Source organism: Chaetodon trifascialis, chromosome 23 (assembly GCF_039877785.1).
Source record: "Chaetodon trifascialis isolate fChaTrf1 chromosome 23, fChaTrf1.hap1, whole genome shotgun sequence".
Classification (NCBI taxonomy): domain Eukaryota; kingdom Metazoa; phylum Chordata; class Actinopteri; order Chaetodontiformes; family Chaetodontidae; genus Chaetodon; species Chaetodon trifascialis.
The window spans coordinates 16,126,307-16,140,654 of record NC_092078.1 but is presented as its reverse complement, the minus strand read 5'-3'; the positions used below and the strand labels follow the sequence as shown (position 1 = coordinate 16,140,654).

Genomic DNA, 14,348 nt, shown 5'->3' with positions numbered 1-14,348 from the left:
AACTCACTTGAATAATCGCTGCACCGTTTTACAATGTGTGACATGCCACACTCGCACAAATACAAGCATGTATTTACGCATTCAGAAAAAAAAAGCTCTGGCTCTAATTAGGCCATAATGACCGTTAAGTGTGACAGAAAAAGAAAAAGATTCTCTCTCTTTCTCTTTCTGTCTTCTTTTCAAATCCAAGATTTATGCTCCACTAATATCGCTCTTTCATCTTTGGCATGAAATACAATCCTGTCATCGACGAGCTTAGTGCCTCAGCCACAAGAATGGTTTCCATCCAGCTGTCGAGTAGTTTGAACAAAAGTCCTGAAAAATAAAATGTAAATTATGTGTGTTTCCATTAAGCTGCAGCAAAGCAAACAAATCAGCATCCAGATGGAAAACGGAGCCACGCACTGAACATCCAGCAGGAAAACAATCACAGTTCCCTAACTTACGGTGCATAGGTTGAACCGTGGTGCAATGACACAGGACCCAAGCGTTTACCATTCATCACTTCTGCACACACCGAAATGCTTAGACTCAAGATTTTGAAAGAGCATGCGATGCTGAGGAAGTTTTAACAGAAGAAATAAATACACCAGCTTTTCAGTAGATTGAAAATCATCCATCAGCGCACTTGCTAGGCCATGCCTGGAAGCAGATGTAGCATCATGGAATGCAGCTAATGACTATTTTCATTTGTGAATATCTTCAAAATAAATTCTTATAATTATTTAATGCAAATAATGTTTTGTCTGTAAAATGTCAACTGACAGTCCGGACAAGAAGCAGATCCTCACATTTAAGCGGGTGCCAGCAGAGCCTGTTTGCTGTTTGTTTTAGTGCTAATGCTTTCTGCTCCAGTTGCATTCAAGTCCGTATTTCAGTCACATCATCAGCCGCATCCTATGGGCTGCGCGAGGCTCTGCTGAAGGAGAATGTGGACCAGTCCTCTTGTTGAGAAACACAAATGATTTCCATCTGTGTTGATGTTGGAGAGTCGTGCCATCCCCCCGCCCTCCCACCCCCACTCCCCGCCCCTCAACGCCCCTCTTCCTCCTCTCCTCCCTCATCTTCCCCCAAGCAGAACCTCCCTCACTATGCAATTTAACCGGGAAGTGTACAGAAGTGTGTTCATGTGATGGATATACTGTATACACACTAGCCGGATTGCTTTATCCATAGCAGTCTGGGTCCCATTTGGAATTCATTTCCTCCCCTTCTCATTTTGAATGAGACAGCCCCCTCCTCCACAAGTACTTGAGAAGATAAATATGTGTCTCAGCCCCAGCTTTGTATTCACACAAAGCCAATGCTGTACACCCAAAAATTAAATGCACTCTTATGCATTGTTGGATATCACTAGTAGTTTTGAGGCCTTACTTCTTTGAACACACCATCTTCTCACGTGTTACCCATGGCAAATGAGTTCCCTGTTGGTGGCCATAGACCAGCAGCTTTGTATTTGGTATAAATGTGGGCCTGCTGTATTTTGCCAAACCAAATGTTGCCTCGCCTGAAGCGGAAACACATTGTAGCAAGTCGATGTGTCACTGTACTGTGTCGAGCTAGTGATCGCATGCACAGCAAAAGCTGGCTCCCAATCACACAATGTGAGTTGAATCAGCGCTGCTTTCGTGTGTCTTTAGAAACGACTTGCTTTTGGGACTTCGTTGCATGGAATGGTTTGGTCTCCCCTTGGTGCCGATGAATCTGTTTTCATATTTAAACATATGATATAACATATTGTAACTTAATTCCTCAGTGGGATTCCCCTGCTCTGTGGCTTGGTCAACCACAGCAAAGCATTCAGTGACATCAGCACTGTTGTGTCATCGACTTCAGACAGGAAATGAGGTTTTTTTAACAGATCGTATTGAAAGGCGTTACACTGTGTCACTGGGGTAACCAAACAAGTGGCAAATTGGAGATTGATTAAGTCTTAACTGCAGTTAGCAGTGAGACTTTACTAAGTGACACATGCCCACAGCACAGTTAATCTAGGGGGCCAGAACTGTTTCAGCCTACTTATAACACTCTGGAAAAAGTCCCTGCTGAGAAACTGGGCCACGAATGGAAAACCTATTTCACAACTTTTTTTCCCCCACTCAAGTGCTTTTGAAGGCTTTTTACAATGCCAGGATTTTTTTTTTTCTTGACACATGATGTGATCGAAGTGACTTAATAAAGCGCTGAGGGAAAATTGAAGCTATTTGTGCAGTCTGGTAGATAGCCAATACAGTTTACCGTTGACCCAAATGGAATCTGTGGGTGATTGGTAGACAAAAGAATGGACATTTTTAGTTCATCACCAATAAATTTAATTGGAAATGTCCATTGGTCCTTTGTCATTGTAAAATAATTGTCATCCAGAGAACTGGTTCATGCAAAGGATGTGATGTAACTAGCTAAATACACCGTACTCAAGACAAGGCAGTACCAATGAAACAAGCTAAACCTGAACAAAATCCAAACTTTCACCATAACAGTGTTGTTAGTGACAGCAGACTGTGAGGACATATTCACTTAATTTCAGATTCTGCAAATATCAGCTATCTTTCTCCACACAGGATGATTTGAATCCCAGAATCAGGATTGATTCAAGAACCTGAAGTCGGAAATTCCAAATATGGGTAAAAGGGCTGGGTCTAGTTGGAGCTGAGGAGAAATTAACGAGTAGGTAAAGTGTCTGAGCAGCATGTCAGTCCAGCAAACATGACCCAAACATACCTAATTTGAAGCCATAAAGGGAAAAATTCTAATTTGAGGTAAACTGAATTGGCTTTGTTTGACAGCAACTTGAGAAGTCTCTGCCATATCTCAATGCAGCCTTGGAGCCACCATCTAATGGGCAGTGGATAAGAAACTCTTGTATTCTGGCTTGAAATCATTATGCAACACAATCCAATAGTATCCTATTTTTTAACATGACAATGAAGTTGTTAAACAAAGTACTGTAGTAGCACCAGTTACTACTGCAGTTCTGATCATTGGTGGGAAGTAGTCTTGCATAGAGATGGAATGATAGAGGTCTGGGAAAGCTTTTGTCCTACTATTTGGTGTCCTTTCTGAGCCAAAGGCAACTTTAAGCAAGCTGGACAAAAATATTGTTTTGTTTTTTATTGTTTTTTTATTGTTTATTGTTTTATTGTTAAGTTCTATAGTACTAGTTTGCATTAAGGGCTGACTGACAATATATGATCAGTCATATTTCATAGTCACACTTCTGCTGGAGGATGGCCTTGTCTGCTTCCTGTCTAGGTGACTAAATATACAGTGTGTGTGTGTGTGCGTGTGTGTGTGCGTGTGTGTGTGTGTGCGTGTGTGCGTGTGTGTGTGTGTGTGCGTGTGTGTGTGTGTGTGTGTGTGTGTGTGTGTGTGTGTGTGTGTGTGCTAGTGTGTTTCTGCATTGCTACATGAATCCCTTAATGTGACTTTTCACTCAGTTCTAGTATAATAGACTGATTCCGTTCCAGATATGGACCCACTTTATAACACAGGGCTTCCTTCCAACGAAAGCAGGGCCACCCCACCCTTCCAAAGCTTTTCCAAAGCGATGGACCACCGGCTCCTACCGGCTCCCACCGGCTTCTGCTGACCCACATTTACACCTCATTGTGAGGTGAGAGAAATGCAGGAAACACCCAACCCAATCTCACTCTCCGGTTATTTTTTCAGCACAGCCAGCAAGCTGGCACATCCGCCAGTAACGGCACTCTGGTGAATGCACCTGTCCCGCAAAATACGCACTTAACATGCCAGCCTGGGGCGGGAAGGAGGGAAGGTTATGAAGGGAAGTGCAGAATGGAGTTTAAGATGGGAGTTTTGAGAAAAGCTTTGTTTTGTCAGAGGTAACACTAGCATGGGTGGTTCATGTATAAACAGAGAGGTGGAACACTTAGATGTGTATCACAGACCTTGGACAAGGCCTTGAATCCTGCAGAGGATTTTTAGAGAGATTTAGTGTGTGTGTGTGTGTGTGTGTGTGTGTGTGTGTGTGTGTGTGTGTGTGTGTGTGCGCACAGTATGTGTGTATCTTAATCTAGTTCGTATTTTGTTTTCTTGATTCTTCCCATGGTAGTACTTTCTATGTTGTGCAATATTTTTGAACGGATACTAGTATGTCTGTGCGGCATGTCTCTTATGAAAAGACTGTGTGTTGACTAATCAGCTGACATCCAGACTAACTTCCCCTACCACAAAATGAGACCATTTACTGGACAGCTACCACTGTTGCAAACATAATGTAATGTACGCTGTGGTTTGAAATCACAATATTCTTCCGGATAAACACATCTTGGTAAATGAGTGTATACAGTATGAACAGCCAACAGCATGCGATTGCTCATTCCTTTTAGATCTTTCATCAGAGCTTTTTTACATTCAAACTGCATAAAGACGAACAAAACTTATTCATTTAAAATGACTGAAATATCGTGTTCATGCCGTTGCTCCAAATTTTTCCAGTCTTCCATTGGAGACCAATAAAAAAATGTAAAATGTCCCCATTGCTCCATGTTTTAAAAGAGTAGCTGTGTCTGGGTTATCCCGGGACAAAGGCAGGGCACACTGGTTTAACCCTGAGGCTGATGGGTATCTACCACCACAGCCTTTTGGTTTTTGTGCTTTCATCTTCTCTTGGAGTCTGGGATCAATTTATAACTCATTGCCTTAGCTTGACCTCATGCTTGAGCTTTGAAGAATGTATGGGGGAAGGGGGTGTGTGTACACAAGCATGTCTGTCCATATTCTGTCCTGTCTGTCATTTATGCTTTTCTGTGTTTCTGTAGGTTTCTTAAGGCTTGACGGTCATCATACTCCGCTTATTATATTCTGCTTGAAACCTTTCAAAGGTTTGGGGAAGATCACAACAGCTGATTTGAAACCTGGTCAGTCCTTAGTCATCTGAGCACTGACAAGAGACTGAAAACATATGTGCTTGATTAAATATGGGTAGCAGCAGCTGGAAATTAGAGAAATAGCTAAGACCAGCAGCAAAAATCTGGTCAAGAAAAGTGAAGAGGAACACTCACTCCTCCCTCAAATAACTACCATCAGGTGACCTTGAGCATGCCACTTAACCTCCAGTTGTACAGAGATGACCAGAGGCCAACAGCACAAGGCTGTGGTTGCACTGTGCAGCTCCCAGATGTGAATGTGTATTGTACTTTGAAGCAGAGTGGTGCTTAAAAAGAGCGTAGGCCCCTGCCAGCCTCCTCAGGATAAATAAAGCTTTAAGCAAACACTTAAAAGGTCTTTCACTGATAATCCTTACCTTGGGGGACCTGAAGGTCTGGAAAATATTTTAGAAGGTTTTCATTAAGTGCAGCAATGTGTCCTTCAAATGGAAGCACTTGGGTTTCAGTTTAAAACGTCTATAGAACCATTTTGTTTTAACTTATGGCCAATTTGGTATGGCATATGGCTCTAGAAACTACAATACCCACAAGCCTCAGCTATTATTTCTTTGGTGAGGATGCCAGGCAGACACGCAAAGCAAAGCTGGAGCAAATTAAAAACACTTCATTGTTGCAGTCTGGAACAAAACACCACGCCATAGCTGACAAATTCTTCCAAGAATGACCCAGAAGCCGAAAGTAAACAGAGTAAAATGGGTTTTCTGCTTCCTCCATTAGCAGAGCATACATCATTCTAAACTCGCATGCCCCTTGGGAGTCATAGTTGGTTCCTGCTTGTGTGTTGTTATATATTGACTTAATGCTTTTGGTGAATTTTCACAATTACTTATCTTTCATCCCGATGATTCAACCCGGCCAATTTCAGGCCCATCCAGGCCTTTGAAGTGCTCCAACTACCAGTCACTTAAGATTGTCTATTACCTTTAAAGGCTAAGAGTAACTCACGTAATAGGGTACAGCTTCACATCACGTGTGTGCACTTTTCTAATGCACATTCTACTATGTCTGTGTGTCATTTGCTGGCCATCAATATAACAAATGAAACATATTTCAAAAGCTGCAGAAATATATTACACACATACAATATGTAAAGTCCCATTAATGACGTGGTCATTAAATGGTCTGACCAAGTCGCCAGTTACAAACTGTTTTCATTGAGCATTGTTCGTCACATAAAATTTAAATACCTGTTAGGATTAGTGCCAGCTGGAAACACATATGCTTCTACATTGGGTCACTTGCCAAGAATCACTGGAAATGCAGTTTTCCCTTTCCAAAGGGAGTGGCTTTCCTGTGTCCAGTCAGTTTATCCATTCCAGCGTCCCATTGGCACCATGGCAGAAACATTTATTCAGGTCCAGTCCTCCTACGCAGGGCAAAATTGATACTTGGCATAAATGTTTGGATGTGAGTTTCAGGCCAGGGCCAGAACAGCAGACAAACCTCCCACTCAGAGTATCCAAACCAAGGTCAGGACTCCTTTACCACTACCTAATTACACATTATGACTGTGGAATTCTGACATTTCTGATATGCATCCATGCACATGACCTGTACATGCTGCTCTTCTCATGGTTGTAGCAGTTTTCCTCAACAGATGTATTCTTGTCAGGGAGAAACAGCATTTAGACCATGACAGGACATGAAAACCTCCTTGAATCTCTCAATGTAATTGCTTCAACTGAGTTAGAAGTTCCATAAAGTATGAAAATAATATGGATGAGTCAACATTCACTATGTTCCTTACATTTTGACACTTTTTATTTCATGGTAAGTTTTTTCTATTGTTTCACTCCACAGCGTTGACAAGAACATTTCTCAGGGAAACACAAGCAGCCAGTTGCAAGGAGCACATAAACTGTTCCATGTCTGCATTTAAGAAAATGAGTAGGAAACAATACACAATTTGGTATCTTTCCAAGCCATTTGGTGACTTATGCCAAGCAGACTTTTACAGCAAGGCCAGTTATATTGACTGCCAAGTTGACAGTCTTGAACTGTCATGTATGTTTTAAAAAAATGCACGTAATGGTCTCATCTTATTAAGAGACTTGATGACTTTCCACTGAGTCTGTCTATCCTGGAAACAGTTCACAAAAGTCTGAGAGTGTGCTAGCATTTTGTTTAAAATCATGGTGTGGTAGCCTGAGCTGCAGTCTCAAAGCTGATTTATACCTCTGCGTTAAATGTACAGGACTATGAGTTCTTTGCCGTTGTGGCCATTTATACTTTGTGAGCATCTACACTGCAATTACACCACCACACAATTACACAAATGCAAAATGGCGGTAGGGTTTTTGAGCCAATGTGTTAAGTTTCCTCATGTGCTGTCTATGTGTACATTAAACAATGGCGACTGAAAGTGAGCAGATCATGTTTGAAAAAATTTGGAGCAACAGCTGCGTTCATTGAAAAGGGCAAGGAAATGCATGTCAGACCAGTCGCAGTTGTTGTGATCTGCTTCGCCATGGCCCTTCAGTTTGGGACCCCAAACTCTGGAAGGCACTATTAGGCACCTTTGGTAACAAGCAATATAGGCAATGATATACAGATACACAATATAATTATTTTAACATACTGCAGTGTCCTCTTCCTCTCAGATGTTTTCTACCATTATTGTGATTTTCTTATTGAAGTTCAAACGGGATGGAGAGTAGAATTACATAACTGCAGGAATTCAGTGATACATAAAATTAACTTTATCACCTTTTGTTCTCTACAAGAAAATTATGGCCGTCATAACTTCCACCTTCTGTCAAAAACTGAAGTCGACTGGCCTAGCCGCTCTCTCCATTTAGGAGTTCAGCATATTTGGAGTCCGAGTCCAATTTAGTTCTAAATCTAAACCTTGTGTAAAATTAGCTGCCTGAAAGTGAAGTAGCTCTCTTTTGGAAGTAATGGCTTTGAATTTGTGAATACCAATATGGAATAGGTGGGGGGGGGGGGGCTAGTAAGTGGACCTTGGATTTTCTGGGTGCGTCAAAATATCTTTGAAGCATTTGAAGCTGATCTGAGCTGCACTGTGGAGGAAGACCGACCTTTGTTTGTTGGTGTTTATGCAGTGTGTGTGGGTATGGTCAACAGAGGGGCGGCATGCATTGTGACCGCAGTGAACAGTGTGCGTTTCAGTGTGCTGTAGCGTAACTGATCTGCAGGCCACTTGTGTGATAGAGCCAAGCTGTTGTTTTGGAGAGTGAAAGCAAAGGACGTGTGTGTGTGTGTGTGTGTGTGTGTGTGTGTGTGTGTGTGTGTGTGTGTGTGTGTGTGTGTGTGTGTGTGTGTGTGTGTGTGTGTGTGTGTGTGTGTGTGTGTGTGTGTGTGTGTGTGTGTGTGTGGCCATGTATTCTTCACGTTGTGGCGACAAAATGCAGGTCCCCATAATGTACATGATTCAACTCTTTGGGAGACTTAGGTTAAGGTTAGGGTAAGTTAGGTTTAGGTTAAGGGTTAGCCAAGCAGCAGTCTGAGTGAGTGAGTGTGTATGCAGTGTTTGCAAACACACTCTCCTCACCCCATTGCCTCAAAGCTTTGAGTCACTACATAGCAGAGCAATGGGATCACATTCTCTGGGGTGTAATGTAATGTATTCTGCTGCACTCAGGGAAAAATGCTTACCCAAACAATGGACGTCTGCATTATTAGTAATGGTATTGTTGCTTAAAAGTATTTGGAAGGAAGTCATTGTGATGTGAGATATGAAGCTGCAGACCTCATTTCGACAATCGGCCTCCACCAACCCAAACAAGCCTACTTTCTCATCCACTTCTCAAACCTGATATTGTGCTTTATTGTTTGACCGTCGAGGCTGAGTGCTTTCGTTCTTTTCACTTCTCTGCCTTTCTTTCCTTCTGTCTTCCTCTCTGGGGGATTTTTTTTCTTTTTAAGGCTGGGGTAGGGAGGAGAACGCTGGCGGTGCTGGAGTTTAGCAGGGCAACGTATCCCTGCCAAGAAATGAGTTCACTGAACTGCTGTTTTCCCCAAAGGAGATGCGATAAGGTTTCTACTAAAGGCCTGAAAAAAGAAAATGGGCGCGATGAAGAGGAGGATTAACGGAGGGGAGGGGATGTATTTACTTAGACAAGAGACAGAAGAGGAAAAACCTTAACTTTGCGTTGTTCATGGTGAACTTCTTTAATGGACTGTTGGACCGATGGTGTCATAGGCTTGGTTCGACCAGCATTTATCTTTCATCTCTAGAATCTGATTGTTTTAGGGCTTGACTCCAACGTATTGTTGATGGTAATGAGTTGGCTCAAATATTAACAAAGTTCCCAGTGCTTCATGTTTGATTTTACAGGGGTAATAGTACAAGTCGGGTTTGTGTGCCATTTGTGGCCATCTGACTCTGAGTCTTCAGTCTACAGAATAGTAATTTCAGCATTCTCTTTTTCCATAAGCAAAAGACCAGAGAAAAGCAAAGCTTGACTTGTGCACTCAGCAGTCAGATGTAGGGCAAAACCAGCAGGCCGAGATCACCTACAGAGGGTAATCTTGCCTTGCTTCCGCTCAAACTCTAGAGCGGCTTGTCTGCAGTCAGAATGCAATCGACTCTAGCATCTGAAACAATTGGCTTAATGTAATCAAGTTTACCTGATGCGCCCTCTAAAGAACAATTATTTGAGTATCTCCAAGAAGGAGCTCTTGAGGCAGCATGGCTGCTAGATGCATCAGGACATTGCTTTCTGGTCAAAATGCTCTCTGTAACACTTTGACATTGGTATATTAGCCACATAAATGCAATGAAAAAAATTACCAATGACACTGTTGATGCTCGTTTTGAGACAAATCTTCCTGCTAATATTTCCAACTAATGAGTTTTGGAGTTTGGGTTTTTAATTGTATAGTCTGTAATTGTATCAAATCAGTCCTTGTTTGGGAGCAAAGTAAACAAACTATAGGTCTACAAATGCCCTGACCTTCGGGAAAGCTTGGTAGCCCTAATGAAACTTACCAATGAGAAAATTAAGATTATCTTTGTAAAGACGACAAGTGTATTCTCCCCTGATAGATTAGCCTTTTACTGGGCATTCTTTTAATCCTGTGATGTGCTCGTTCAAACTTTATTCAGTAGTTTTTCATTACAGCAGGGCTGTAGTTGTGGCAGAATAATGTTGGACTGTCCACTGTCACGGCACGGTGACACATACTTTCTGCACTTTGAAGTTAGCCTTTGAGGCTGCACATCAGCCAAACCTTTTTATGAATGTTCCACGTTGCTACAGCAATGGGTGCTGACATCACTGCAGCGCTGACGCCTGATTGGGTCAGCTGTAACCAATGGCCCATAGCACATGGAGTTTCATAACAGTTATGGAGTTTCTCCCCTTTATAACCAGCGGAAAATCGGCGCTGCCACCGGTAAATAAAATAAAAAGTGAAATCAAAGGGGTTTTCCATAAGAGGAAAAAAGTCTGAAGCCATCGCAGCTTGGTCATGGTCTTTGTGAAAAGGGCTTTCAGGAAGACTTGGAGCGTGGCCTTATAAGGTCTTTACAGTTTGACCACATTTCATACGCTTTGAGGTTGTTTGGTACTGGCTTGTACTCCAGAAGAAACATTGCTTTTAATGGTCCATGCTACACTCCACTGGGCTCCTGTAAGCAGGGATTTAAAAGCATTGTTGACGATAATTTACATCTGTAAAATATGCAGATTTCTTCCCATCTGGATGAACAGGCATATGACAAGTAACATCACACAATGTCTTTCAAAGGACGAGCTAAAGTCACAAAAACAATGACGAATATTAATCATGTATGGCTGAATGCCATTTAGCAGCTTCACTTGCAGGGTCCTGCCCTTTAATAGAACATTGCCATTGTTAATCTTGTTAGTAACAACTACTGCTTTCCTACTTTGAATGAAGTTAAATGTAATTTCATGCAACCAGCACTATGATCATTTTTCGTCAATCATCACAAGTTGGGAAGTATGACTTAAAGACAATATATGACTCCAACAAACATTTTTCTACAGTGGTGAAATGCTGGACTTACATTGACATATACCAGCCAGGAAGACAGTCATTTCTATGTGCTGTCAGATTATCAGATTTGATGTTTATAGCCACAGTTCTGTTCTGAAATATCAGAGAAACGGTGCACAGTGCCGGCCAAGACGGATAACGTCAGGCTGTGCAGTTGATCCCCCCACTCTAACAACTGGATTTGTTGGACTGTGGTACCAAAGAGAACACGTCCAGACAAAGGAGGTCTGATTTATTTCCACCCTCTCCCCCTTGCGTGTCTCTCTGCTCCTGTCATCAGCTCTGCAGCACAGTGCCATGAAACATCTGAAAACCATTCATTATGCAGAAGCATCTTCAGTCACAAATGAATTTGTTTTTTAGGCTTTGCTTCTTTATTTTGGTCATCAAATCACTCTGAAACTCTGTTGCAGTCATTATTAAATGGCCATAACAAGACTTCAGCTTAGGTTTCTTTAACCAACACTTCTCTTGGACACTAATTTGTTTTCTCTGGCACACATTACCTTAAAAATTATTGTCTTTTCTTCCTCACAAGCATTTTTTTCTCCTCTGTTCTCTTTTCATATTTTGCGTTTAACAGTGAAAACGCCTCTAAAGTCTGTGCTCGGTGGATGCCTCTGCTTTAAACTTGTAATGCTTTTGATTATGAGTGCTGAAAGATCATGAATGACTTCCCTCGTATCTTCTCTGCTCTGATCAAAAGAATGCCACTTTGATGTGGCTCCTTGCTTACACCACAGAAGCTGCACATTACTGCAAACTACTGCTTGTCTCACAATCCTGACATTACAGACGATGTGTCAGCTGAAGTGTACATGATAAAATTGAATTGTCATTCGAAGTGTTAGTGATGGAAATAGTGGAGGCATCAGTTGTCAGTGGTATTGTTTTTGCTGGCCTGTTTTAGTTTTAGTCTTAGTCTAGTCTTTGAGTCAAGCTGTCATTTTAGTTTTTATTAGTTTTAGTCACGTTCATACTCTTTTTAGTCTAGTCAAGTTTCAGTCGACTAAAAGTCTGATTATTTTAGTCGTATTTTAGTCAGTATTATTCACTTCATGCTCTTCTCTCAATCAATATAAACATCTATTCTCTCTGCAGCCTCCAAACAGCGGCCCTCCTCCTCTCCCCAGCTCCTCTCTACCAGAAGGCTACTATGAGGAAGCAGTTCCTTTAAGTCCTGGGAAGGCCCCTGAATACATCACCTCCAGTGAGTGACAAGCTAGTTCACAGTACACCGATACAGAACACTTATAGTACTTACTTACTACATGCAGACAGTAGTTAATGGACAGCAGCTGAAGTTTCATGTTTGCTTGTAATGAATTGAAAATAGATAGCAGTATATGAAATAAAAAGTTCATTTCCTTCTGCACCTCCCTCTCAGACTATGACTCGGATGCCATGAGCAGCTCCTATGAATCATATGACGAGGAAGAGGAGGATGGGAAGGGCCAGAAGATGCGTCACCAGTGGCCATCTGAAGAGGCGTCCATGGATCTGGTGAAGGACGCTCGGATCTGTGCGTTCCTGCTGCGCAAGAAGCGCTTTGGCCAGTGGACCAAACTCCTCTGTGTCATCAAAGATAACAAACTGCTGGTGAGGGACACTGCTGTGCATGCGTGTGCGCAAATGATCACGCGAGAGTTCTTATCCCAGCGATGTTTGAGAAAATATGACAGCTGCATCATGTTTAGTTCCTCCAGTTTAACCGTGCCCCCTTTCTCTCCCTCCAGTGTTACAAGTCCTCCAAAGACCACACCCCCCAGATGGAGCTGACCCTCTCAGGGTGCAGCATCACTCACATCCCCAAAGACGGCAAGAAGAAGAAGCACGAATTGAAGATCGTCCACCAGGGGGCAGACGCCCTGGTGCTGGCTGTGCAGAGCAAAGAACAGGCCGAGGAGTGGCTCAAGGTGACAAGATGAACCCCAGAGCCACTGTGACATGTTTTCCATTTTCCCACCATTCATTCATTCAAATAAGCAATCTGAGCTTGTTATTTAGTTTTAAAAATAACACCTAGTCGTTTTTTGTTTTTTTTTACCAAAGCAACTTTTCTTAAAGCATGTTGTCACCAAAAGACACTGTTGCTGAACAGTGCGGATTCCTCAAACCCTGTTAGCTCTTCTAAAATTACTTAAACCACAACCTCATGTGGCTCATTGCGTAAAATGGAGAGCTGTCAAACAAAGGGTGCTGTACGACAGCGTCAGCAGTGCTCGCCATAGATCGCTGTAGCACAGTTCAGACTCCGGTGAAGCCTCGGAATTTCATCTCTGAGACTTTTTCATTTCTTTTTGTCAGGGAGGTAAAAATTAGCTGCACTGTAACTTCCATTTTGCTGCTCGTGTTGAAGAATACAGGGTGTAGCTCTCAGTGTAAGAATAACTCCGCTTTTGTTCTTCAGGATGGACCTTTCCTGCTATTGTATGACCAGTTTGTTATGAACAGGTGGTGGTTTCACTCTGATGTGAAGCTGTTTGGTTTGCAGTCCTCTGATCCCTCGTCTCTCGGTCTCTCACACATTCTTTCTCGGCCTGTGTCATCCCCCCGTCTTCTTTTTCACCCTCTGATCTCTGCGTCTGGCCCCTCGACAAATCTGCAAAACAAACGTACCCTGCCGACATCAAAAAGGCTCTGGTGCGTTCTGCTTTTCAACCCCTGCGTCCGTTTGTTGTTAGTGCAGTGCCAGCACCTCCGGGCTCTCTATTTCGATCACGGGAGGAAAGACGGGCCTCACCTGGTCTTTGGATTTGAAAGAAACCTCCTCACCTCTGCTCTCTTTTGCTCTCCTGAGAATCTCATGCAATTCCTTGTTTGTCCTTGACTACGTATTGTGCGCTATTTTAAGATCCCTCCTTGTCCACTTATGTGATGGTATTGTAATCATTAGTGCCTGCTGGCCAACTCAATTCCCCTTTGCTGCAGTTTCACCAACAGGCTTCTGGACTCAGAGGTGCACTTTCTTCATTGCTCACCGCAGGCCTTGTTAAGTGTGGAGTAATTTTGCCCTGCAGACCATTGATGGAAACACCAGCCTTAATATTTGCAGTGTTTCTTTTTCTTGAAGTTTACGGCTGTCAGGAAACAAAGATCATAACAATTTTTTTCTTCTTGATTCAATTCCTCATTTTGCATGGTAATTAACCGGTGTTTATTGATTGGCTGAGGCAGTTGACCTCATCAGGGCCGAGGTATCTGCAGGCGGTCGAAACCAGACCCGTGAAAATATACAAATCTCTGTGCCACCCAAACTTTGGTAATGACTTTACTAATTGTTGCTTGGAGAAACTGTTTCTCTTTGCATATTTAGTCAGGTGCTGGGATATTGGAAACATATTGAACTGATAACAGTATGGCTGCAATCAGCAGCTATCACATCCAGTTGGCTGAGGTTCTGTGCTCACACCCTTCTTTGCAAACCTGGATTTAAAGTCAATGTGCTGCATT

At 42.5% G+C, this 14,348-nt stretch overlaps 1 protein-coding gene across 2 annotated transcripts in view; it reads left to right on the top strand.

The window, feature by feature from the left end:
• The window catches only part of afap1 (actin filament associated protein 1), a 48,651-nt gene that overhangs the window by 17,261 nt on the left and 17,042 nt on the right, over window positions 1-14,348 (top strand). For both annotated transcript variants that reach the window (XM_070993342.1, XM_070993343.1), the window contains exons 4-6: window positions 11,997-12,105; window positions 12,283-12,494; window positions 12,632-12,811. In XM_070993342.1, coding sequence (XP_070849443.1) covers window positions 11,997-12,105; window positions 12,283-12,494; window positions 12,632-12,811 — 501 coding nt within the window. The remainder of the gene's footprint in view (window positions 1-11,996; window positions 12,106-12,282; window positions 12,495-12,631; window positions 12,812-14,348) is intronic.